Below are 26,664 nucleotides of genomic sequence, written 5' to 3' on the forward strand. Positions count from 1 at the left end.
TAGTTTTACAAGCTACCAGTTGCTTCACATTGGGAGAAGTTAAATACAGCACAGCTATCCTCAAGACACACAGAAAAATGTGGTTGAAACTACTTTGTAAAAAAATATATAATCTACAATCAACAGCGTAACAAAACAGAAAATTACAGCTGAAAAATACTTAGTGTGTTATTGTTATTAAAAAAAAGAAAATAAAAAAAGGAAGGAATGTTCACTGTATTTATAATGGCCATACTCTGCCAGAAACTAGATTCTGGATCTTTGTCTCTTTTTTTAAGGTCTATAGTCTGGATGTAAACACAAACCAAATGTCTGGCCCAATCTGGCTTCATCATATGAAGAAGTACAAGGAATGTTATGTTATGTACTTCACAGATGAAAGTGGAGGGAAATATAAGGTTGAATGAAGTTTTGAGAAGCAAATAAATAAAATGGAGCAAATGCATTTCCCTTCTTTTCCTTTATATGTGAAATAGTTGGTAGTTGCTTTTTTTAATTATGCCTCAAATGACAAAAGGAATAATAACCTTAAAACTCCACTGTCCATATTTGAATGTAGTTGTAGCTATTGTAAAACACTGAATACAAGGTTAGAAGTGAAAACTAATAATGCATTTAAAGAAGAACCTGCAGGAAATTACCTGAGCATTCTAACACGAGTCTTGTTCCTCTTTACACCCTAATAGATGGCATTTATTTTTCTTCAAGTAACAAATTTTACGCTTTTATTTTGAAGGCTGTATCAAACCACTTCCGGTCTCGTTATAGCTAACTCCAGCAAACGTGACGCAGCTGTAAAAAGTGAGACGTGGAGAACAGGTGTACGTCACTTCCGCTATCCAGCTACAGCACTCCAGTCGTCACATCCTGGTTTTAATAAACAGCCCATTAACAACAACTATATTAATCACAACTACATTTAATTTAATACATTGAGCGATGTAGTGGTAAATAAAAAAGTCGGTAAACCTCCAGTCGGCCATTTACATTAATAAAAAACAATTACGTTTTCCGAAAATCATTAATTTATGCTTAAATTTCCCCCCTTAGAATCCTATTTGTATTTTACTTGTATCAGTCTGATATTTAGTATAATGTGCACTATTAAATGTATGTTTTACAATTTTGTTATAGTCTAAAAAGGGGTAAACTCATGTTCACAAATAACAGGGTGGGTCAGCTCTCCACTACAGTATGCAAATTTTACCATTATGTATAAAAAAATTGTTGTTCCCCAGTATATTTGCATATATGCGTGGGTCAGCTACAAATCAGTGATGTGATAAAGATGGAGATAAAGTAGTTCAGGATTCCCACTGTGGCACTGATTTAAAATCCCATGACTTTTCCACGACTTTCCATAACTAAGTCGGAGCGCTCCTATGAGCTAAAAGCTTTTCTTTCTTTCTTGGATTGTTAATGTTGGTTTTCAGCCCAACACTCTCTATGTGAAATGTGTGGAACAAGCTGGAAAATACATTCAAATATTCCTGTGAAGATTCCCTGATATTCCCTGACCGTCCTCGTCTGAAATCCACCGCTCACAATTCGACGATATTCCACAAATTCAGTGACAAGCAGGAAACCTGGCAGCACAGCGGCTGATTTCAGACACTTTGGCCAAATCCTACACAATCTGTGATTTAGGGCCGGGCGATTATTCAATATTATTTTTCATCGTCTTTCAGTGGAATCATATAGTAATGATATGGTGATTTTGGGATATCGTGATGCACAATGCTGCGGTTTTAACTGATGATAAGAAGCTAATTTTATTTAAAACAACAACACTCATCAGCAACACTCTTCTGCACTGTTATATTTATTTATTTATATCTTTTTTATTTTCTTTAACATGTGATTTTAATGCACTTTTCACTTTTCTAATCCTCTTGCACTGTCTTTTCTTTTATCTTTCGATTTCATTTCATTTGAACTGCACTAGTTTACTTTTTAAGTCTTTTATCTTGTGGATCACTTATCTGTACTTTTGCACTTTTTAATTGTACATTTTTTTACCTTTACTGTATTTTTTATTACTCTGTAAAGCACTTTGATTTGCCTCAGTGTATGAAATGTGCTATACAAATAAAGCTGCCTTGCCTAAAAACTCTGACAAAATGAGGTATGAAACATTTTAAGGAATATTATTTGAAAATTTCAGTTTTGTTCACACCTAACATTACCATTCAGTTCAATGGGATGAACATTAATTTGATATTTAACAGGTAATTTTGCATAGGTGAAACATATCCTCTTAGCTCTACTTTTATTCCATTGATCTTGTTGCTGTAGCCATGTTTTATAATGATTTTCATTTCATTTTATGTATTTGTGTTTACTTTCTATTCTTTGTTTTTTTTCTAGTGTTTTTATTCCATGCTTTTATTTATTGTAAATCACTTTGTAACAATTGTTTTGAAAGGTGCTATATAAATAAAGTTTATTATTATATATATATATAGATATTGAATAAAATCCTTTTGATTATCATGATACTGATTTCAACCATAACAGCCAGCCCTGCTTTGATGTGAAATAATTTTCTTAACTTCTCAAATACGTAGGATTTCATATCAGCTGACTTTCTGCAGGAAAAACATTTGTTTGAAAAGACTAGACACAAGCTACAAGCTAAACTAATTAGAGCCGGAATAGTGTGTCCAAGAAGTCTGAATATATTGGGAATAAAAAAAGAAAACTAATCCAGCTGAGCATCACATGCATGTAGAGGAGTTCGGCCCAAAAGCACAGATCCTGCAGAGGGAATTCATCTGTCGTGAGGAAATGTAAAGAGGCAGCAAGCCGACGTGTGTGAGGATTCATATGTAAAGTGAAAGCAGACAAAACAATCACAATTTCGGCATTTTTTTATTAACACATATCAACATGTCCACTTAAAAGGACTAAGTAGCAAATATGTTCTCTTCTGCATTCACCTGAACACAAAAGGCTAATTTCTGTACATTCACTAAGGCTCTGTTTTTAGGGAAAACACAGGTTTCCATAAGGCAAACAATATCTAAAGGAATGGTATTAAGTACATTTTCCAGCATGTTAATTTATTTTTCAGTTTTTTTCCTCACAGTACAAAAAGATGCAAGGTTGTAGCATAATCTGCTTTGCCATTTCAATTCATATTTTACAACCTAAATACACAGGAAAAGGAAAAGGCAAGTATAAAATAAAAAACAAAAACAGTTAGTTCACATTATCAAAATGTGTCATTTTGGAGACAGTTTCCCTGTGTAAGATAGGTTGGTGTGTATCCTCGAACCAAATCTGAAGAAATGACAGGCTGAAGAAATGGAACAGACAGAAATGATTGAGTGTCGTCTGAACATGTATGTAAAAATCGCAAAAATGAAGAGAATATGCAAAGTCAAGATAAATAAATTCATACATGATAGCCGCAGCTCTTCATCATCGCCAGCTTGTGTTGTTCCAGCCTGATACAAGCCTTTCTGTCTCTGCATGTGAGAGAGTCTCACCTCAAACCGCACGGTGAGATTTGGCAGTTTAATGTCACTTTACCCACCGGCAAACATCCAAACCTCACTGAACATTTTCCTGAATCTTTAGGGTCCGCTCCTCGTTTCGGCATTCAATGCAGTGCTGATTTCAATAACATTCAAGCTTTTTAAAACTGATTTGCCAGTTATTCCTTCTACCAAACATCACTGGGCAGAAGCGGTAGTGAACAGTGGGAACAGTGGTTTTAAAGGAGCAATAAGTAAGATTTCTACTGCCTCATAGCACAAAATGACCATAATATATCTGCGGAGGGGGTTGATAGGGTTCTTGTTCAATACTAATGACTCAATGATTACTTCACCAGGTGCTGAGATCTCTGGCTTTCAAAACTCACTTGGTGACCTGTACTTTGAAACAAAAACTCCCCACGCACTGGAGTTTCAAGGCACTCCCAACCCCCCCCAACATACTGGCATTTTCAACTGTTCCAACAATGGAGGACAGTTGCTCGAAGCGAGCGTTCATTTCAGCTACGAAGGCTAAAAAGCAAACGACAAAGCAGCATCATTATCCCAGTATTTTGCATGGTGATATTTTGCCTATAATTCTACCCTGTAAAGGCAAAGAGCAGTAAGTGTGCAAGTAGTGATACTGAAAAAAAATGACTTCAGTTTCTCCTGTGCTGACAAAAGTAATATTGATACTGAAGTGAATAGTTTAGTATTTAATGGTTTCATTTTTGTTGGTATGAAATCTAAACCCTACCCTACCTTTGACTTTTAAAACCCAGAGAAAGTAGATACTGCACTTTTGCTAGCTTAATCATTCTATTGTTAAACATGTGACTTAGTCTTGTGTCAATCACAGGCCACTGGAGATCTGTCCGTGTTGCTGCAATTCCTTGATGGCTGATAGAAGTCGATAAAAGTCATCAGATTACTTAATGCCCCTTTAAATGTTGAAATCGTATTTAACAAATGCTGCTTGGTGGACTGGATGTATGTGAGCGGACTCTGACGAATCAGAGAAGTTTATGAGGCCTGTGTTTACTGATAACCAAGGCAGTGTAAAATACCAAATTCCAGCGTACAGTTTGATGTGATGTTCTCTCCCATACAAATCCAGAATGACGTGTATCTGAGCCAGTGCTCTTCCTGTAAACTCGTTCCATACAGTTATCCGACACCAACTCTTGAACTGGCAGATTATGCATAGCCTTTTCCCTTCACGCACCCCTCGCAGAATGTTCCAGAAATTCAGTGATGGTACAGCTAAGTTTTCCTCCCATCAAACACTGATCATTGAACCCTCCCACCCCCCTCCCCCCTCCCCCCTCCCCCCCTTCCTAAGCAGGCAGCACGTCGATTCAGGCCGTTTTCACCAACTGTGCAAAGCAGCAGAGTGGGCTTTGATGAACTGCCTCGCTCTCGTGGAGAAATGCAAGGTGGAGGGCGACTTGTGCCTTCCGAATTTGAAACCGGACCTCGGTTCTCAGTCCAGACAGACGTACGGCAGTATGTTCAGCTTGCTCTCGTCCCCGTGCGGGTCTAAGGATATGCACTCTGTCCAATCAAACCACTTGTCCTTGGTGTCGTAGCAGCCGTTAACGCCGGGCCAGTGCTTTGTGTGTAACCGCTCGAGGTCGTCCTTGGTGACCTCTCTGCTAACGCCCGGTAAGTCCGCGGCGGGGGGATTTGCCGCCAGCACGTGCATTTTCCTCGCCTCTTTGATATGGTGATCCTCCTGTTTCAAGTACTCGCTCATGAAGAAGTGCGCCCCGGAGGTGTGCGCCCCCGACGACGTCAGCACGTTGCTCTGCTGGCTCAGGTAAGACTGGATGATCTCGTTCCTCGACAGCTCCTTCCAGTTCGTCTGCTGGAAGGGGCTGGGAGCGACCGGGGGGGTCTGCTTCGGCGGTTCTGTCCGTTGTTGTTCTGGTGCGCGGCCCGGCCTGACATCCCCCCCCTCCTGGCACGGCTCCTTGTGGAAGGAGGGTTTGATCTGCCCCGTTACCGGGTCAAAGGTCAATCTCCTGTCTTTTAACCTAACCGGTTTAGTGCTGTCCTCTACGGTCTGTCCGTCTAAATTTACCACATAGTCCTTAGGCCTGTATTTCTGTCTTTTCTTTTTCCCTGTATTGCTAACGCCGCCGTCATCTTCCAAACTAACCCCCTCGCTGAAGGAGGAGGCGGCGTTTGAGTTGTGTAGAGAAGTGTTGGCAGGCTTGGATAACCAGCTGCTCTGAGAGTCCAAATCTGCAGACCAGGAGCCGGCGGTGTGCAAACCCTGAACACAAACATTTAAAGGCTGTGGGCAAGGCAAAGGAGGCGGCCCCAGCCCGGAGCCGTCCACGGGCCGAGGGCTCCTGGCCGGGCTCGCGACACTCGACGCTTTTGGCGCAGCTTGTTTGACAACCGCCGCTTCCTGCTTTGGAGTCCGAGGACTGTGCGAGGAGCAGCGGGGGCTTCTGGGTTGATACTGCCCTCCGGAGGCGGCCTGCTCCAGTCTGGCATGCTGCTGCAACACCGATGTTTTTAGCAACGAAGAAGTGCTAGGGGGTTTGCTGTATCCCGGGGAACTTGGGTGAGGTTTTACAGCGTTGACGGGGATTTTATTGAGCCTGTCATTGTCCGGATGCTCAGAAACCTCCCTGTCTGGAGGCTGATGCACACGAGAGTCCAACGCGTCCGTGACAGCGTCAGGGCCGCCGCCGATTCCATTTGTTGGCGGCCGTGTGGAATTTTGCGTTTTATCATAGGGAGTCATTTTGGATATCTTAGCTGGCAAGTGCTGTCCTTCCTTCTGGTCGCCTTTGCGTTTTCGGTTGCCCGTTTTCTCCACCCTGGGGGAGTAGCAGTTGTTGAAGTCATTTCTGCTCTTCAACTCTGGAACCGTTTTACCTGATGGTGTGGTGGCAGCTGGAGCGGAGATGTCGGCTCTGCAGGGATGAGCGCCGCCGTTGGAAGACCCTGATGTGCCGGTGAGCCCCTTGGACAAAACCTCACTCTGCCCCGGCTCGATCAACTTCTGCCAGTTTCGCAGGAGCTTCTTGGCCCGCTTGGCAAGGTCCTCGTTCTTCGTCTTCTTCCGTACGTCATTGATCAGCTTGCCAAGACGGGTTTCCTTTACGGAGATAAGGGAGGGGTTTAAGAGCGGCCGTGACTTGACTTTTGAAAAGCTGAGATACAGTTTATTATATTTCGAGTGCACGTAACTCGTAGCATAACTTACCTCCAGCGTCTCTTTGGTGATAGGATATTTCTCCAAAAAAGAGATCACCTCCATAACTGCCACCATGTTGCATATCTGCTGAAAAGACACATGGTGTTATGCATAGAATTACTGAGGCCTTTCAGGTCTTTGTCCAGATACTAATGAGACTACAACTATTTTGTGATTTCTACATGTATTTTTTTTTTTTTTTTACATTTTTGCCTTTATTGGACAGATCAAAGTAGGGAGAGAGGGGGCCGGATTCAAATGCAGGATGTGTCATTTACATGGTTTGTGCCTGAGACCACCTACATCTTCATTCTGATTCTTACAGACTTATGACGCACAAATTCTGTCACCAGAGTGAAAAAGAGAGAGATTTCTAGAAGGGCTAAAGCATAATTTGAATGAACTTTCAAATGTGCACCTGTACATCAACAAGCACTGTTCCGCTGCTGGTTTCAGGCTCAATATGACGAACTGAGATTACATGCAAATGTGCTCTTTTAACCCTCAAGCAGACTAAATTAGATTCTGCGTTACAAGTGTGACAGGAGAAAAAGCGTATCCCATCAATCATCTCTCACCCAGTACAGCATACAGGATTGTACAAAACATTCAATATACTGAGTATTACATCAGGATGAGACCATTACTGACTTAAACCCTAAAGAAAGGAGATGTGAATACCATGTGTTCAGTTTGGTCTGTATCTTGTAGCTTTCTCTACACTGGAGACTGAGATGGTTTTCTTCTTGAAGGCTTGAAGGCCAACATGACACATAAGATGTCCAGCTAGAAGCCAACTCATCAACTAGCTAGCTTGCTTGCTAGGAATGTGAGCACAGCTCGACAGTCTGTTGCTTTGTTTAACCATTTACTCACGTTGGCAAATAACGTCCCCAGTTAATAAAGCTTGAGTTTGTACTGGCAGAGCAGTTTTCAAAGATTGTCTATAACACCCAAGGTGCAGCAAACTGGAGAGCATCTGACAAAAGTTTGACAGCAATCTGTCAGCAACCTGAAGTTAGCTGTAACCAACATTTCATTGAAATCTAACAATCTTTAGCTTTTGACTTCTTGTCTGCTGGATCACGTTAGCTAGCCTCCAGTCCCACAGCACTGTACATCTCAACATCAGCAAATAAGCTAATTTAGCCACCTAATTAGCCAACAGTAAGCTAGTTAGCCAGATTCTGGAGTGTCTGACATGACTTATGCTAACTAGAGCTACTGTACTGGCGAGCTAACCAGCTAGCAAATGATATTTATTCACTTGTTGCCGCCACTTTGTCAGCCTTCTGGGGTGACTTGGGGTCAGCACGGCCTTATTTCCAGCCTCCCGGTTATCCTTGAGTAGCAGGCTAACGGTTACTCACATTGCTTTGGCCGTCGATGGCCTGGAGCAGCCGGTCTCTCATTAGCTGCGGAGTCGCGGTAGCCGCTGTCATTGCCTGGCGGTGTCGCGGGTCTAGACGGACTCAGACAGGAGAATCCCCCGAAGAGGCGGCGGTGGGAAACCTGCCGACACTCACAGGCCTAACAGCAGATGTTCTATGAGGATGGGCATCATGTTTTATGATGCTTATTTCTTTGTTCTCGACGCCGCCGACACGTATTTGGCGATTCAAATGTCGTAAACAGAAAATCCTCTTTGGGATCGGCTACCCGCCGTTGGTAGCCTCCTCTCCGGCCTTCGCATCGGGCTTTTCTGAAGCGCTCGGAAAAGGCATGATGGGAAATTTTACGTAGCGGCGTTTCCTCCTCCGTGCGCGACCACGAAGCACCCTTGTGCACGCGATTGTCAGGGGCATGGTGGGTGTTGTGAAAGCAAAAAATATATATATTGTGAATCTTAGATTTTGTCCAAGGCAAAACAGTTTTCTTCAAATTGTCTTTTTGGTGACATCTAGATGAAAAAAAGTCATAATGTTTCTGTTTGTCTAACTATAATTTAATTATATATAGTTATATCATATGTACCTCTGGTAGTTTTTTTCTTTTGTGTCAAGTTTTTCTTCCCATTGTGCTTTGTGTAATGTGATGCATGGATGTTTATTTGTTCTGTGAAAAAGAAACAATTTCAAATTGTAAGTGAATGGTATCTTAACAAGTTTTGAGCTGCCAGTTTGACAATGCTCCAAGAAAAACTGTCAGCAAATTTTATGATTATTTGAACAATTGAACGATTTGATGCATGTGAAGTCTGCTGCAAAATACATATTAGCAGCTACATGGAGTCTGGAATCCGTGTTTGGTCTGCAGCTTCCTCAAGAATTAAGTTATAAAGACTTTCTGATTTGTTTTCTGCTTGTATTGTTTCACAGTTGATCACTTCACCTGTTAACTGAGGTGTGAAACTGTCATCCTTCACACTTTTGTACTTAAACAGAGGAGAAAATCAGTGGGTGAGATGACATTATCTCTAGAATTTCAAAGCCTCTAAATCCTGTGTTGCCTATATGGAAATTAAAGTGGAGATCTGTTCAGAGACAGACAGGAGGCCCATTTAAATTATAATCCATAGTATATTGATCACCAAATGGTTCAGATCGTGGAAATAATCAACTCTTATGTTCATTGAATAATAAAATGTTGCGCTTGTTTTCAGAGTAAACCTTTATTATAAAACTGGATAAAAGATATACATTATGGTTCCAGACATAAAGGTCAATATCCTGGATGTTATTTCATTTTAAATGCAGATTTACATGGTGTGTGGTAGTTGATGTTGAAAAAGTAAGCCCAAATCTTCTTATGAGAGCCACAAGACATTGATGAGTTCCAGTAAAAGCCTTCCTGTATGCAGAAAAAGTCTGACAGCAATGGGAACTGATGAGATTAAATGAGCTGCATATGACTTGAAGGGATCCTTAAACAATTTAAATTGTAGTAGGTTGCCTTTCTGCATCAGACTCACTTCACATTTTGGCAAAAATTTTAAAACACATTTGTCCTTTGCTTTTCCAAAAATGGCATGTTAGCATTGTCGTTATTTGTTACTGGAAGCAACAGCTAACTGCAAGAAACAGGAAAAAACAGAAAAACAAAAAAACGAATATTCAAAATGTAAAGTTTTCCTTCTGGGCAGGAAATCACAGACTTCACCAGCCACTTGGATTATTTTAGCAGTATGTCAGGGTTTTTTTTTTAGACAGAACAGGAGCTTTACATGAAGCTGGTGACCTGCCTGAGCGGCTGGTAGACTGGACAACTGACAAGCCACAGACAAACATTTACCAGCATTTGACTTCTCTTCCAAACCCCCGGCATCTCTTCAGGAAGCGAACTGACGTAGTGAAGAAACCGTTCATGTTCTAAACAGAACCAGAAGGGAACAGGACGACACACATCCAGCGGAGGCAGGGATGACGGAATATTTACAGCTTAAACACAACAAAGAAGTCAAAATGTAACAAATTCTACGAGTCTGTCTCACGAACACGTAAGACAAAATAAATATATTGATTCAAAAAGTTCTAAACAGTCGGGAGCAGGTGAGGTGCTGCGGCGGGCGGCAGAGGAACCGAACAGAGTTACAGTTAAAAAAGGAGCTAAAGGAAAGCAAAGGCCGATCGAGAGCGAGGTTGAGAGCGTCCATCTTGAAAAGCGTCTGTCCGGCCATCAGGAACCGAACAATCTGTGAAGATTAAACACACCGTATTAATTTCAAGCAGAAGCCCCGATACACACAGTATACTTCTCTTCTCTTTTCTCTATTTTGTATGGGAGAGAACACGCAGAAAGACACTGAGGGAAGTCGTGGTGAGTAGGGCTGAACGATTTTGAAAAAATATCTAATTGCGATTATTTTGACTGATGTTGCAATTGCGATATGATTTGCGATATTAGAGGGAATGATAATTGTTACATCATTATTCTCATTTTCATTGAAAAACGTATTAAAATGATTATGGTTTGATTTTTGCGGGGATCTATACCAAACCAAATCTATATCTATACCAGACCAAAGATGTTTTCTTAAGTCTGTAGAATATGATGTGTAGGCCAGGACATCTCTGCAGCACCACAATATTCAATTTAAAATGGTATTTTGACACACATTTGGCCTTTAACAAATATTGCGCCTCCTGTGATTTGAAAATTGCAGTAGGCCATATTGCGATTTCGATAAAATTTTGATTAATTGTTCAGGCCTAGTGGTGAGCAGAACGAGCCAGTCTGCATACTTGCAATTTTGTTGAAATGACGTGCTGCTTGGTGGGTTGAACGTGCGCCAAAATAAGGAGTGAGCCCATGGAAAAAAAAAAAAAATCCACCCTAAAGTACCTTAAGATATTTCCAGTGTAGCCACAATGGAGTTTGATATGAGAAAATGTTTCAGGGTGTAAAACATCAGCGGTAAAGATTAGAATCAAAGAGCGAGGGCTTCTTTCTGAAGCTGCCATTTTGCACCGAGAGACGTTCAACAATCATACAGGGAGAAATGCATCGTAGAAGAGGAGAGAGACCAATTTCTCCACCCACAGGAGCAGGAGAGAGACCAGAATGCAATGCAGCAGAGAGACCGGTTGAGGTTTGAGGAACACGCCCCAATTATCTCCAACTAATTTGTCAGCTTGCTATATTTATCCGCCCGTACAGCCACCTTTGATTGAAAGCAACAAGGTATCGCCCCTTCTCTGGAGGCTGTCAAAAGGCATTCTGGGAAATGTAGGAAATTACTAATTGCAGTAGAAGTAGACGAGGCAGGTTGAGGGGAAGTGGGTTCAAAACACTTCATCACTAAATAACTCCTGGAATGTGTTGAACATCACAGGCTGAAGATATTAAACAGAGTGAGAGGATCAGAGGGGATTTTCTCCTTTAAGTTGTGTACTATGAGCCGTGCACGCCGCTGATGAAGGAAACATTAAACTGACAAATCCCAGCATGCAGTCTGATGTGACATTCTCTCCCATACAAACACAGGACCAAGTGTATTCACCATCACATTTATCCATTACATCCATTTCCCACAGCAGCATCACAAGCCTTAATGCAGCAGGCCTGGTGTTACTCACAAGATCATGCAGAACATCATGAAGATGTTCCACAACGCAATGAAGATCCGGAAGTACCGCAGGCTGAGCAGGAACTCTCTGATGTTGTCCCCTAAAAGACAAAGATGATTTAACTTGGCAATGCAGTCTGTGGAGAAGGTACAGGCATCTGTCACTCACTAATTCTTACTTTATTTTTCATTCTCTCTCTCTCTCTCTCACACACACACACACACACACACACACACACACCTGTTGTCGGTCCTCTGGACTCATCTCCAAATCCTTGCGACTCCTTCCTTTTGCTGCAAAACATCTACAGTTAACCTCCTGTTGATTCATATCTGAGCATCACACTGAAATGATGAGTGTTCATCTCATTTCCCTTTTGTTTTGCTATCTGCAGAGCACTTTGTAGTTCTTATCTGAAAAGTGTTATAATGACAAAGTTTATCATTATGATTATAATACTCACAGCTTGAAATTCAGTACAGCTCCTGCATTCACAAGTAAGGTCCTGCAAAACAAAGAGAGGTAAATCCGGGGAAAGGACTGTCTGTTGACAGGTTAGTCTTACCTGCTAAGCTAGCTGGTGAGCTGGCATTAGCACGGAGCTAGCTAGTTATTTAGCTAGCTGGTAAGTTATCAGACTCACAACACTGTGGTCACTAACACACACACAGAAAGTATCAATTCATTTTAATGTCTCGGTATGTGACTGTATGTCACAAAACGAACAACTTACCCGAATATCAAAAGATCTCCGATCATTTTGTCCACATCACATCACACAAACACCTTACTTCCGCATTCACATACGCAACCGGGGAATCTAACCAATAGGAGTTTGGTATCTTGGAATAACCGGAAGAACTGGACCTCCTTTCACAGAAGATCATACCATGGATCATACTGAAGGGGGCGCGCCGCGCAAGCATTGTCATTTATAACCACTTTGCATCCAGACTACATTACAAAATCTGATATTTTAATGTGCTTCTGTTTAGCGGCAAAAGTACACACATCCAAGGACATTGTAAAAACCTTTCACGAACTTTTAGACAACACTTTTCAATTCGGCGTACACCCAATACACCAAGTTGCTCGTATTTTAATAAAATTTCAGCTTTTACGATTGCTTCGCCAGTTTTCCCAGAATCTTCTTCCACCAAAATTACATTACACAGTGGCTGGTGGTAGCGAGCTGTGTGAAGGAATTAGAAAAGTTGAGATTTTATTGAAATTAATTGCCGCTTTGTGGATTATCTATCTACCGAATTTACAATTAGACCCTACTAATTCATAAAGGTCCTTAAGTCATATTCTGCCACTTATGTACTTTTACCGGTAAGCAAGGAAACAAGTAATTGTCGGATTTTTGAACGGTGTTTGGCGCGACGCTCTGGCCATACAGGAGAACAGCACGCACTGGGTCTAAGGTAGTTTCTAAACTCTTTCCAAGCACGTTTACGTAATATAAACCTGGACCTGAAACACAAGCACATTTTGTGGTAACATAATATAAAAAAGATTGTAGGGTATCTGATGTCTAGCCATTCTGGTGACATTTTGTGTTACTGTCTACTTTAGGCTATATAAGTCAAGTCAAGCAGATTTATTGTCATTCAACCGTATACAGTGCACAGAGTATAAGATATAGCCTAGTCCTTGAGTCCAAAGAAAGAACAGGGTGTACACACTGTAAGCTATAGTGTAGGCTAAATATGCGCAGCAAGACAAGATATACATGAATTTATAACAATAGTTGAATCCTGCCCAGGTTCTACCTCCCTGTATAGAAATCTTCCTCAAAGGATGTTTCATATTTAAGTGAACTGTCAATAGAAATGACTGTCTGGCTGCCACAGAGGCCACAAAATATAAGTAGCTATTCATCATATTAAAGTCAACAGCTTTTCTTCAACAGCTACTATTAGACAAAGTTAAAGGGGAAATCAACCCCAAATTAATTGGAAGTCATAATATGCAATATTTTCATATAAATAAATATACCTTTTGCTACACTTTATTGCTGGTTGCTGTAATAGGCTACAACATTCAACCTATAGCCAGGGGATGAAAGCTTTTCCACTGTCTGTTCTAAACAGCCGGTGTCTGGTAGCTCTTTCCTGGGAAAAATCCTTTGGCGCAACAGGAAGTGATGCGTTTTACGTTTTGGACTAAACAGAAGAAGAAGAACTGGGTAGTTAGCATGAGCAGCGATAGCCACCATGGCTGAACCAAGGAGGTTCTATATTAACTGAACAGACAAAGAAAAGAGAAACTCAAACTGCATCAACAGGAAATCCAAGCTCCGCCCACACTGTTTGATTGACACACTGTTTGATCTCACACAGATCACCGCTTTAAAACTGATAGTAGCCTACTGGTGATTTTATTGCTGAATCAGGAGAACAGGACTATGGACATATTGTAGAAATTTCCATGAAGGCTGGGACAAAGTAATATTGGTGTCATTGACCCTGCCTACATTTCCCATGGTTCATTCCTTTTGGAGGGTGGTGAAGTGGATCTTGGGAGTTGAAGTGACACAGAGTCTTCACTTTGTTTTGCATCCAAAATACAGTACATAAGTAGAATCTGTCAAAAACCAGATATAGACCTACATAATTAGTTTAACTATATATATATATATTTTTTGCTAGGCTATATTATTAAACATTTGTTATATTTAGAATATATTTATGCAAATTATGTGTATATGCCTGAATTATTTCTTATTTGACAATGGATGGATCATTCTTATGATTTAAAAACAACACATTTTTAAGAATTTGTATAAAAATTAGGTCACAGCCAATTGTCCAATCCACTGATGCTGAAGAAATGTGTTTTTCTATTGTAAATCTACTAAAATCATATTTTATTAACAAAATCAATGAAACAAGTAAAAAAATATCCTTTTTTTCTATTTTATTTTATTTTGATTTCATTTAATTTACAGTTGTTCTTTTCAAGACGTAAAAGCAAAAATACAGAAATAAATAAAACCTGGTTGCGGTGTAATTCTGTTATTACTGCGCCTTTAACGATGCCGTTCTTACATCATCTGGAGGAAAATACCCTGGATCGCCAAATAGCCTTATTAGGCAACACATGGATTCATTAGTGCATGTAGGATTATTAGACTCGATTATTTTGGTCGCGAGGAAGCTCGGCGGCATGCATGATGTTAAGACGCTTTATTGGGATGTTAGGATGCTTTATTAGAGGCGGAACAGATCTCCGTGCGTAAAAACATGGACACACGTGGTGTGTTTGGTTTCTTCGGATAATAACAAGCTTCTCGCATCTTCTTACGATGCTGATCTGAGGACAAAAGCCTTTCCTCCTCTGTGCTGCAGCATGCAAAACCTCCTCCTGCACACAGCAGTTGGCACGGAGGGGGAAGACAGCAGATGATGATGAGGAGTATTAATAGGAAGGCTTGAGTGTCACAGGCTCTTTTACTGTCCAGAACTGGGGGGCTTGGTGGAGAGTCGCCGGACCAGGGGGGGGGCTTTCCAATTCTAACTGCGCAGTTGGAATAAAATACATGCAGTATAGGAACTCGCAGGTATCAAACATCCAACATGGACGTGCTGGCGGTTCTCAATTTGGGCGATGTTGCCCAAGTTTTCTCCAAAATGGGAATGTTTCCAGTGTTTGATCTTGCGTATTACATCGTGTCCATACTCTACCTCAAGTATGAGCCAGGTGAGTGGCTTCCCCGGCTTCTGCTGGTTAATAATGTGATTTATTACTTGACAACGAGGCTTATTGTCTATACTGTGTGTTATTTGGCAGGTAAAGTCATGGGGACTGTATTCTAAATGCATTATAGCCTACTACCTCACACTCACTAGGCCCACTATGTGTTAATATAAATTAATACATAAAACACAGCAATTAAAATCTATCTATCTGGCAGCTACATATTTCTAAAATAGAGAATTAAATGTTCATTTTTTAAACCATAAGAACTTAGTAGTGATGACCCAAATGAAAAGTCACTTCGGTGTTCATATAATATTCCTGAAGGGCCTCACAGTGTGCCTGTGGTACTCAATAGTGAGTTTATAGTGACCTTATTTTACTTTATGGTATTTATGGCATCACTATACATTCCTATAATATTCCTATAGAGACTTGCTGTTGCAGATATGTGTATAGTAACCTTTTAAAATGTATTACAGGGTCACTACAGCTCTTTTTGAAAAGGGAAAGTCTGTTCTTGCAGCAACCTGACCTCATTTTCATTATGGAAATCAGTGGGAAGCAGCCAGGAGCAGATTAAAGCACTCAGCTTTGTTTAATGCCTGACATTTTCCAAGATTTAACTCTTTTGACCAACAGAGCTGGGCGAGTAAGAAACCTGATAGAGAGCCTGTGCATACCAGCAGCTTAGGTAATAAATAGCAGGTCCTGAAATAGATGTCAGTGGGCCTCCGAAGCCCCTCTGACCAGACACTTGTAGAGGAGAATGAAAGACTGCGGCTCGGTGGACTATGTTATTTACATTGAATTAGCATGGGATAAGCTGTTGAGCAAGCATGGCCTTGTGTTACTGTGACTGTCCGGACCTTTAAAAGTCCTCAGTGTGTACATCCTATATATATCCTGAATAACGCAATTACTTCATCTTAAAGGAATAGTTCATCCCAAATTGAACATTCAGTCATTATCTACTCACTTCGTTGTCAGTGGAAACTGCGTTGAAGTTTGTACGACCACCAAACACACAATGAGTTCGCCCTGTAGTTCCAGCTCAGGCTCATAGCAAACTATTGAAGTTAACAGAGGCATCGTTTTACTGATACAAAAAAAGCAGAAAATGTCCCTCAGATTTCTCCAAACAGCTCATGCAGCATGATCCAAGTGTTTTGTAGCCAAACGATTGCGTTGTGGTGCAAAACTCCAGTGTCAGTGAGGTAAATATAGGAGATAATGAAGTAAGTATTGGACTTTTGGATCCACAATACAATCGTTTGGCTACAAAACACTTTCTTAGTTTGGAGAAATTCGATGAACATTTTATGTTTTTTTTAAGCTGTTAAAAAGATGTTAGAAGAAGATGTTAGTTTGTTAGAAGGCTGATGATGGTCCCACCAACTTCAATGGAGTTTCCACTGATATGGAAGTGAGTAGATAATGACTGGATTTTCATTTTGGGGTGAACTATTCCTTTAACTATGTACAAATATAGTCATTAGTATCCCAAACATTTGAAGGGATCAAAACATAATAGGTTACAGTGTGCTGGTACTCAAAACTCTTCATGTAATTGTAGCTGTGGGAACTTTAGAGGTTGGGGCTGACCAGCATTCATCTCACCACACTTTGATTCTACATGGGTTATTGTATTTTGTATTAAATGCACATGGATGCATACAGACATAAAGTACTTGTCTTGGTATTTAAACAAAAAATACAGTCCGAGGCGTTCATGTGGGGCGTAAAAAGCCTTAATTTCATAGGGTTCAGGCATTGAAATCATTCTAATTGCAACTATGTGTTGTGGCTACTAAACTTCAACTTCATAAACTTCGGACTTCATGACTTTTATTGTAGCCTGAAAATAGTTTGAAGGCTTCATATCTGAGTACAGGCGGTCAAACTAAGCTTGTGCCGCTAACATTCGTCCTGCAAGAGAAACTCGTATTCACCATTCCTTACACACACCTGACTGGAGTTTCCTAGTTCACACACCACATGGTGGGAGAGCACATGAATGAGTTTTGGGGGGTCGACATTGAGAAGGGGCAGTGGGAGGAGCCGGGGGGGGGGGGGGGGGGGTCAGAGGTTAAGTCAGGCCCGACAGTTGCAAGGCAGGAGAAGCGATGGAGCGGCGTGTATTTATAGGGCGGCATTTCTCGGGATCGGATTGCTCTTTTAAACCGCGCGCTAATCGCTCCGCAACACTGATACCCACCTGTTGTTGGAGATCTTTACAGTCACTCTCACATCTAGATTTATGTCACCAACAACAGCCTCGATGTAAAGTTCGTAGTAACGTTGGCAAGTCCGCTCAGTTCTGTAACCCCCGCAATAAATGTTATTTATATTGAATAAACAGAGGATAAGCTGTTGAGCCGGCCGTTTGTTGAGCTGGCGAATTGTCAGTTCATAAATGAGTGCAGAAATGCTGAGTCAATATGGAGTTATGATAACACGCTGTATTATCAGGGTGTGTGCTGAAATGTTCGGCCGGGCCTGGAGAAGATTAAACAAAGCATGTGCACACACAGCAGGCTCGGCTGATATGGGCTTTTGAAGGCCGGCAGCAGTATTTTTACATCGAAGCTAGCTTTTTTTTTAACTGATATTCACTATTTTTAAATTGGACTCAGAGTTTTCTATTCATGAGGGTGGAAAAGCCTCTGAAACAGCATTCAGACCATCATGGGACACTAAAACTCTCCACTGAAACCAGACTGATGGGGATTTTAGAGTCAGCAGCTCTTTAAGGCAGAGTGACCCACCACACCTATTCAATGGTAGAGAAACTCTGGGATACAATACTGCCTTTAAATGAAGAATTAATCTAAATATAATTCAATTAATAAATGTGTAAAGGAAATAAAAACTAGTTGCTGGTTTAACAGACTGTTTTTCTGAAGCTGTGGTCAGGAGGAACCTCCATACTGACAGTGGACTGACTGGCTGATATCTGATATTTAGTAAAATCCCAGTATCGCCTAACACCCTCTAACACACACACACACACACTCACATACATATATACACATCACCAACGCCCCTATCCTACCTAAATATTCACACTGCAATAAATTCCTATTTTCTGTGTTCATATGTCACGATATTTTTATTTTCAAATACTTTGCAGCGGTGGAAAGAGTACTAGATGTCCCTCTCAAGTAGAAGTACTGTTACATTGCTGATATTTTACTGAAGTAAAAGTAGAAGTACTGGTGTAAAAATGTACTGAAGTAAAAGTAAAAAGTGTCTGATTTAAAATGTCCTCAGAGTTCAAGTTCCTGAGTTCCTCTTCAGAACAGAGAACGTTGTCAGCTGTGATCTTTTCCATGTGATTCTAAAAGGAGAGAGGACAGAGTTCAGACTGGATTCTTTTCACTGGAAACATTAGAAATGACAAAATAAAGTGCAGAAACAAAAGTAAAGTCAGATTCCTCTTCTCACTGTGAATGGATCCACACTTTGTCAGTTTATGATTGTCTCTCTGTTTCTGTTGCTGATGGAGAAACTACAACATCTGCACTCTGTAATGGATGTGATTTAAAATGTAGCTAAGTGCAATACTTCAGCAAAATTTACTTAATGTTGAACTTTGGTAGAGTCTTGGGTTGTGTCTCTTCCTCCATGATAAAACCCCAAAATTAGTGATTCTGTGATCTGTTGCTCCGGTAGAGGAGACTGGAGAATTGTGTTTTTTTTTCTCTCCATTCACTGCCATTGTATGGAGGAACAGTCTGAAAATCACACCAGAGACGGTTTAGAAACGAGACGGTGCAACTGTCACAACTGCGAGTCATTTCCTGTATCTGTGTCACATGGGTTTCTCCTCTGCCCCGCCCCTTTTGGAGACTAGCGGCAGGTCCTGAGTCTATTCACTCCAATGGGAGAAGTGAACGTGAGCACAGATTATGACCGATTCTTTCGCCCCATAGTCACCGAAGTAAATACTGGACCCATTTTTCACAAGCCGCATATCTTCCGAAAATTCTGACACTAAAATGGCATTTTTCAGACGGACAAATCAGGAGAAAATTAACTTTATTCGAGACCTGTATCTGTCTCAGCAACACACTCTCGCGAGATCTGGGATCTGAGATCTGGTTATCTTGCGAGATAACGTTACCCAAACTGTGTTAAAATTTTAAGCTAACGTCAACTAACGTTCGCGAACGCCCTAGCTTTTCGTAATGCTAAATAAGGCTGTTAGCTGTGTAAATATCTAATGTTAGCAAAAGAAAATATAAATACATATTGGGGATGAGGGGGGGGAGGCGACCACGCCCACTTAGGACAGGAAGTGTACCATTTCATACCATTTGCACAGCTTGTAATGCGTCATCTTGTGTGTATAGAGCATCTTTGATCACACTTCTAGTAATAAAGGAACGCCGACAAAGCAGATTCTGACAATATATTAAAAAAACTAGTCATGCTGCTGAGTTGTGGTTAAGTGAATCTCTTTCTTTATCTTAATTAAACCTCTCAGTTTGAACAAGTGGAACGTGTAATTAGTTACTTCCACCCTTGATAGTAGCCGGGTTTCAACCAGTAGAGGGCAGACGCTATGCATATTTATAACACAATATGTAAAATCTAAATACTTTGCACTAAAATGTCAGGATTTGAACTTGAATCCACCAACAACACTACTAAATACCCAAATAAAGCAGTTTTCAGCTGAAAAAAGTGGTTTTGGGGTTTAGTTACTCTTTAAGTGAATCTCTTTCTTTATGTTTATTAAACCTCTCAGTTTGAACAAGTGGAACATGCAATTAGTTACTTCCACCCTTGATACTTTGCTTCACAGTGTGTCACAGTACGATCCTGACAGGTGTGTGTGTGTGTGTGTGTGTGTGTGTGTGTGTGTGTGTGTGTGGTGCAGGGGCGGTGGAGGTCTCTCGCAGGAGTCCCGTGGCCTCCTGGCTCTGTGCCATGCTCTACTGCTTCGGCAGCTACATCCTGGCAGACGTGATGCTGGGCAGCAGCCCGCTCGACTACTTCCAACACAACAGCCACATCCTGCTGGCCTCCGCTGTCTGGTGAGATGAAGTTTCAGTCCGACACGGCTAATGGAAGAGTTGGCCGGACGGTTTGGTGCTGGGAGGAACCTGGCCATCAAAGCATCACATTAAGCTTGAAGTCATATTTAATGGTTTTAGGGCAATTTACCACATCATTAGTATTCTGGTTTCAACCCAGTGTTTTCCTTTGGATGGTAGTGAATAATTAGGATAAGAAGCCTCCCTTATTTATTTCAGACTTTTCTGTATCAGTTTTAGGTAATTAAGATTATTACATTAAACCAGTGGTTCTCAACGTGGGGTCCGGGGACCACCAGTGGTCCTTGAGGGGGTTCCTGGGGGTCCCCAGCAAATTGATGAATTGTTAAATTTTTAGCATTATTTCATTTATTTCAGAAGTTAACACAACTAGAGAAGGTATAAGAATCTATTTTAATCATCGTTTCACTGTTATCGCTCTACCTACAATACAGATAGTCATGGAATTCTGGACAAAATCATATCTAACAATAGAAATACTCTCAAATGGGGGTCTGTGGCCCCAATGTGGACTAAATTAGGGGTTCTTGATATGAAAAAGGTTGAGAATCACTGCTTAAACCACATTAAGCTTAATCATTTCCATTCATTTTCAATTGGGGATCTTGTCATAGTTTTACCATGTTACTGATTTACCTTTAACTTGAAATTGTCACCACAGTATCTCCTTGTATCCCCCTGATGCCTGAATTAAAGATGAATTTTTCTATTTTGATTTTAGGTCATTTAGCCACATCAAGCCCCTCAATTCAGACGATGATGATGATGATTGATGATGTTTGAAAAATGTCTCATTTTTTCTAGACATTTTTTTGGGGCTCTAGTGAAGTTCTAATTCATGGTTAACTTTTCTGAGTTTTTAATTTCATCAAGCCATGTTAAGCCCTCTTTTTTGAGCATTTTTCACTATATTCACAAAAAAAAATGTAAATGAGAACTAGCAGTGGTGAAAAGAAAAAGAAATTCTTTTCACCACTGCTAGTTCTCATGTTGCTGTATACCTGGGTAAAAAGTCGAAATGTTTTGTCAACGTTAAATATTTTTTGCCTCGTTAAGCCGTTTTCACATTAAGCCTTTTAGAACGTCCCCTTTCTGCTTTTAATTTGGCCGGTAAATTAGTTTAAGTGACTGTTGAGTTACATGAATTCTCCTGTCATTGTGGCCAGTAGACGAAACAGTTCATTTCCTTCCCTCTTCCTGATACAAAGATTGACAAGACTGTACATTGCTAATGGAAAATTTGGCCAAGTTGCATTGCATGGATCAGAGTTGAGAGAAACTGTTTCTCCATCACAGTAATGACAACATGAAACAGGATTTTTCAACCACCATGTGTCTCTCTGTCTCAAACCCGATCTCAGGTACCTGCTGTTTTACTGCCCGCTCAACCTCTTCTATAAGTGCGTGGCGTTCCTGCCCGTCAAGCTGGTGTTGGTCGCCCTGAAGGAGGTCGTCCGCGCCCGTAAGATCGCCGCCGGCGTCCACCACGCCCACCACGCCTACCACCACGGCTTCTTCATCATGGTCATCGTCGGATACGTCAAAGGTCCGTGTCTCGGCATCGATCATATTCGGACAAAAATCTGAAATTATTATGATGTTAATGTCGGGATTTCTTGAATTATATGACCCTCTGTCAGCTTATGAAGATCCTGACAGACTAAATAACACCTGGAGATAAGTGTCAGATTGTTGGTGCTCCTGGTGTGTAAGGTCACCTGAGGTAGCCTAAAATATTGTGTTATTATTATTATTAAGTTTATTTAGACAGAGACAATGCACAACAGAACATAAGTCTCAAAAGTAATGAGAGATGATGTGTTGTACCAGATTTAGCTAGTTTCCATCTGTAGCAGGTAAACATAAAAGACAGTATAAGGAACAATAAAGTGCACAATTAAAAACATACAATTACAGGATAACTAATCACACCCACCTACCCAACACACACACATACACACACACACACCACACACACACACACACACACACACACACACACACTTACTTAAGTCACTTTTGGGGTATTTACATAGACTTACATTCATTTCCTGGAGACTTACCCTAACCATAACCATAACCACTACTTGCCTAAACCTAACCCTTACCCTAACCTTAACCACTGACCCAAAAATCAGCTTTTTACCAATTGGGGACACGGCTTTTGTCCCCAATTGCACAAGCCGTCCCCAATCAACTGGTCTTAAGTCTGGTGTGTGTCCCTGAAAGTGACTTAAGTCTTACCCCAAATGTTTCTGAAGCTGAAATGCCAAAGAAATGATTTAAAGAAAATGAAAATGATCTTCCCTCTGCCTCCCGGCCTGCAGGCGTCCATGTTGTTGAACAGGGGGGAGAAAGGCAGGAGCCAGATAGGAGCAGTGAGGCGAGACACTGACTTTTTGTCCTCAATTTTTTCCACTTTCTATTTTTACCCTCCCAGGCTCTGGAGTGGCTCTTATTTCCAATTTTGAGCAGCTGCTGCGCGGAGTGTGGAGGCCCGAGACCAACGAGGTCCTCAACATGTCATTGTAAGTGTGTGTGTGTATGTGTGTGTATGTGTGTGTGTGTGTGTGTGTGTGTGTGTGTATGTGTGTGTGTGTGTGTGTTTTCAGCTCCCGGCTGCTGATGGGTGAACACACTCGTCACTGCAAGCATGACAAGCATGTGGGAGTTTTTAGATTTGTGTGTAACCAAAACCTGCAGTCTGGTTTCAAGGAGACTGTAGTATCTCACTCTGCCTTAAAGAGCTGCTGACACTAAAAGAATTTCATCAGTCTGGTTTCAGTGGAGAGTTTTAGTGTCCCATGATGCTCTGAATGCTGTTTCAGAGGCTTTTCCACCCTGCAAAAATACAATTCTGGTAGAAACCCCTTTTTATTTTTTTAAATGAGACAATTTTTTGACACGGTGGTCACATTTAAAGATATTGAATATCCGCATTAAATATCGTCCATCAGCAGCTTCAGTACAAAAATATCAGTACTGGCATCTGCTCTCAAATACCCTGCTTTGACTGAACCCTAGTTTGAAATACCCCGATTGTCCCGGTGTTATGCCGAATTCTGCATCCCCACCTCGCAACTTTATTTCTCTATGAACCAAATGGTTTTATCAGCATATATTTTTGTGCCATTTTGGCTCGACAGTGTGAATATAGTTTGGCAGAGTTTGGCATTTTTCCGCATTTAAAAACACCAACGAGTTCCGTCCCTCAGAAATATTGACAGATAAATTTCAGACCAATCGTATCAAGAAAATGCTACTTCTACTGAGTCTGATAAAACATTGATTGAATTCGGCAAAACACCGGGACAGTAAGACAAGTAGTGCAGACACAGTGAAGAAGAGGACTTAAAGGTGAACGTGATTACAAGAGTACAGATGCATGAAATTTGACACAAGTTATTTGAAACACCCAGCAGGCTTGTTAAATGTTAGCGCTGGAGTCTGCAATAGAAGGCTTGAAAATCCATTCATGCAAAAAAATTAAAAAAAATAAAAAACCCACAAAGAACAAGGTTCTGATTTGCAGATACAAATCTTCAGAGCTTCATCGTATTTACAAGGATGCATACTGTGAATTTATGTCATAAAGATTTATGTCCGTAAAAAGGTGATAAACTGTATTCGCTAAATAAAAAGGCGGTAATCTGAGTTGATGTGGGTTTACTCTGATTTTACTCCCTGCTTTGTTTTGCTGACTGTTTTGTTCTCTGCAGCCCGACCAAAGCCAGCCTGTACGGAGCGATCCTCTTCACCCTGCAGGAGGCTCACTGGCTGCCGGTGTCCAAGAGCACCCTGATCCTGGTCTTCACCCTGTTCATGGCCACCTGCAAGGTGAGCGCAGCACCCATGATGACCTGCCGGCTGCTGGGTGGCAGTGTGGGTCAAAGGGTCTTGATGTACATTTACATTTGAGACATTTAGCTGATCAAAAATGTAATATTGTGATACTGTCCCGCCAAAATATCGGGATATGGGATATTATCATGGTATCAGAGTTTTTTGGGGGGTTATTTTATTTCTTCCAAATTGCATCAAATTTCCATATTGCTATAATAATAATAATAACAGCCTAGAAATGTTATCTTAAAAAAAAGGGAAAAGGGAACCCACTTGAATTAAAAAGACTTTTTTTTATACTGCGGTAAAATATTGTGATACTCCATAATGGTAACACTTTACAATAAGGGCCACTAAGTTAAGGGTTAGTTAATGCTCAATAAGCATTAACTAACCCTTAATTAACAGTTAACTAATGTGTCTGGTAATCATTTACTAATGTTGTTCATGTTAACTAAGGTATTAATTTATACATTATTTAATAGTCATCTTTATAAACTATTAGATAATGTATAAATTAATACCTTAGTTAACATGAACACCATTAGTAAATTACACATTAGTTAAATGTTAATTAAGGGTTAGTTAATGCTTATTAAGCATTAACTAACCCGTATTAAGCATTAACTAACCTTTAACTTAGTGACCCTTATTGTAAAGTGTTACTTGATAATATTGAATGGCCCAAGCCTAGATGTCCCCATCCAGAATGACTTGCAGTGACACATCCAGTGTCTTGCTTGGTGGACACACACTAGTTATTACAGAGAGTCAAATCTGCGAACTTCAACGTATAGGATGATCTCTCTCACCACTGAGGCCACCTTGCCTCATCAGTAATAAATGTAATCAGTATTTTTTTTTAAATAAATTTAATTCTTAAACAGACTTAAACAGAATGTATGGCTGCAACAGAGAAGAGCTTCCCATCTCCAGTAATTGAGTAACTGAGACACTATAGATTTGCCCTATATACACAAATTATACCCAGATTCATCACTTCATGAATGAGTTGAACCTCTGAATGATGAATGGAACCGACCTCCACACCCTTACTTCTGTCAAACTGCTTTCTAGTCGTGTCTCCTCCACCTGATCCTCTCCTGCTGGGAAACACATTTCTCTCACTTTCCCTGCACAGAGTTTCTTATTTGCATTTCAAGACATGGTGCTGGTTTCATGAAATTTGTTGACACCAGGCTGGAATAAAGCCGGTCCTGACAGACTCTTCTGGTAAAACACCTTTAACCCCTCTAACCGCCTGTGTCTTCCCCTCCTCCAGGTGGTGATGACCGCCCGCCACTCTCACGGCTCTCCCTTCGCCCTCGTCGAGTCCTGGGTCTGCCACCTGCTGTTCGGGTCCGCTCTGGGCGGCGGCGAGGAGGATCACCACGCCGCCGCGGGCGCCGCCCCGTCTTCACCGCTCAAAACCAAGGAGGAGCTGAGCGAAGGCACTCGCAAGAGGAAGTCCAAGAAAGCCGAGTAGAGACTGCATCGACCTCCCCCTCATGGCTTCCACATGACGGGCTTTCCCATTCCTTGCTGGGGAAAGGGGCAGTTTGATGTTAAACCAAATGAGGCCCTTTCTATTCGAGCAAAACGGTGCTTTCTGCATTTGACATAGGACGAGGACTCTGTAAATACCACAGCTCACATTTCACACCTCAGACATCAACCCCGCCAGGACAGTTTGACCTATTTATTTATGTGTTTGTTTTTCATCCGTGAAGATCCGCATCTGTGTGCAGCAGTATGTGGAGATCCGCGCTGTAGGAGACACACGATTGGTTTAGGATGGCCTTCGTTCTGAATTACTGCTTCCATTACCGAGTATCAGTGGTTTTTGGTTTCTGTCAGTCCATCGAACCTTAGTTCAGTGCCAAAAGAAATTGGAAAATGCAAACACAGTCTGACTCTTAATCAGAAATTCAAATGTGAATAAAGCATTATATGTGAAGAAACATTGCTGCTTTTTACACTGAGATTGAAGAAGACAACTTCATGTCTTGTAATAAAGTCATGAGAACAGAGGCGTCCTGGTGGCTTTACTTTCAAATTCCTCTTGTTATGCCACATTAACTTCTACTTTCTATTTCCAGCAATGCTGCACTACTTTCAGCTCGTCACATCTGATGTGTCCTCGCTGAAATCGTAGCTTTCTGAGTTTGAAAGTTTTAGTACTTGACAAAGCAGATTCTGCCAATATATAAAAAACGAGTCTCTCAATTTTTTCCGCCTATTTACAATTATTGGTAAACTTATTATTGTCTCTGCATCTGCATAAGTTTCCTCCAAACTGCTGTTACACTTGTTCAAACTGAAAGATTGAATAAAGAAAATAAATAAGAGAAATA

The 26,664-nt window shown here is 40.9% G+C and overlaps 3 protein-coding genes across 4 annotated transcripts; 1 reads left to right on the forward strand and 2 right to left on the reverse strand.

Annotated features, from left to right (window-relative positions):
* Positions 1–4,839: 4,839 nt before the first annotated feature.
* Positions 4,840–8,369, reverse strand: LOC139648415 (mediator of RNA polymerase II transcription subunit 26-like). Of its 2 annotated transcripts, none has more exons than XM_071524540.1 (3): positions 8,067–8,369; positions 6,706–6,780; positions 4,840–6,597 (listed from the first exon to the last, which is right to left on the reverse strand). In XM_071524540.1, the coding sequence occupies exons 1-3, from the start codon at positions 8,136–8,138 to the stop codon at positions 4,966–4,968; spliced, it is 1,779 nt and encodes a 592-aa protein (XP_071380641.1). In that variant the 5' UTR covers positions 8,139–8,369; the 3' UTR covers positions 4,840–4,965. The 2 variants fall into 2 exon arrangements, with proteins under 2 accessions (XP_071380641.1, XP_071380635.1); XM_071524534.1 differs by having other exon boundaries at positions 6,706–6,783.
* A 919-nt stretch (positions 8,370–9,288) lies between these two features.
* On the reverse strand, positions 9,289–12,520 carry smim7 (small integral membrane protein 7). Its single transcript, XM_071524426.1, has 5 exons — positions 12,436–12,520; positions 12,166–12,207; positions 11,943–11,995; positions 11,712–11,802; positions 9,289–10,327 (listed from the first exon to the last, which is right to left on the reverse strand). The coding sequence occupies exons 1-5, from the start codon at positions 12,459–12,461 to the stop codon at positions 10,312–10,314; spliced, it is 228 nt and encodes a 75-aa protein (XP_071380527.1). The 5' UTR covers positions 12,462–12,520; the 3' UTR covers positions 9,289–10,311.
* A 2,342-nt stretch (positions 12,521–14,862) lies between these two features.
* Positions 14,863–26,338, forward strand: tmem38a (transmembrane protein 38A). Its single transcript, XM_071524503.1, has 6 exons — positions 14,863–15,407; positions 20,290–20,446; positions 21,829–22,013; positions 22,908–22,995; positions 24,187–24,304; positions 25,593–26,338. The coding sequence occupies exons 1-6, from the start codon at positions 15,284–15,286 to the stop codon at positions 25,794–25,796; spliced, it is 876 nt and encodes a 291-aa protein (XP_071380604.1). The 5' UTR covers positions 14,863–15,283; the 3' UTR covers positions 25,797–26,338.
* The last annotated feature ends 326 nt before the right edge of the window (positions 26,339–26,664 follow it).

This window comes from Centroberyx affinis, unplaced genomic scaffold (assembly GCF_046629955.1).
Source record: "Centroberyx affinis isolate AG114_WGS23_722 - 3 ecotype Tasmania unplaced genomic scaffold, CSIRO-AGI_Caff_v1 ptg000106l_1, whole genome shotgun sequence".
Classification (NCBI taxonomy): Eukaryota; Metazoa; Chordata; class Actinopteri; order Beryciformes; family Berycidae; genus Centroberyx; species Centroberyx affinis.

Bases quoted from the DNA above. Each gene is read 5' to 3' on its own strand.
- LOC139648415 (XM_071524534.1), bottom strand. From the start codon at position 8,138: ATGACAGCGGCTACCGCGACTCCGCAGCTAATGAGAGACCGGCTGCTC. The intron at 6,784-8,066 runs GTGAGTAACCGT...GTGTCTTTTCAG, and splicing joins CCATCGACGGCCAAAGCAAT to CAGATATGCAACATGGTGGC. The intron at 6,598-6,705 runs GTAAGTTATGCT...ATCTCCGTAAAG, and splicing joins TCACCAAAGAGACGCTGGAG to GAAACCCGTCTTGGCAAGCT.
- smim7 (XM_071524426.1), bottom strand. From the start codon at position 12,461: ATGATCGGAGATCTTTTGATATTCGG. The intron at 12,208-12,435 runs GTAAGTTGTTCG...TTTGTTTTGCAG, and splicing joins GGAGATCTTTTGATATTCGG to GACCTTACTTGTGAATGCAG. The intron at 11,803-11,942 runs GTGTGTGTGTGT...TTTGTCTTTTAG, and splicing joins GTCCAGAGGACCGACAACAG to GGGACAACATCAGAGAGTTC.
- tmem38a (XM_071524503.1), top strand. From the start codon at position 15,284: ATGGACGTGCTGGCGGTTCTCAATTTGGGCGATGTTGCCCAAGTTTTC. The intron at 15,408-20,289 runs GTGAGTGGCTTC...TGTGTGGTGCAG, and splicing joins CTACCTCAAGTATGAGCCAG to GGGCGGTGGAGGTCTCTCGC. The intron at 22,014-22,907 runs GTCCGTGTCTCG...TTACCCTCCCAG, and splicing joins CATCGTCGGATACGTCAAAG to GCTCTGGAGTGGCTCTTATT.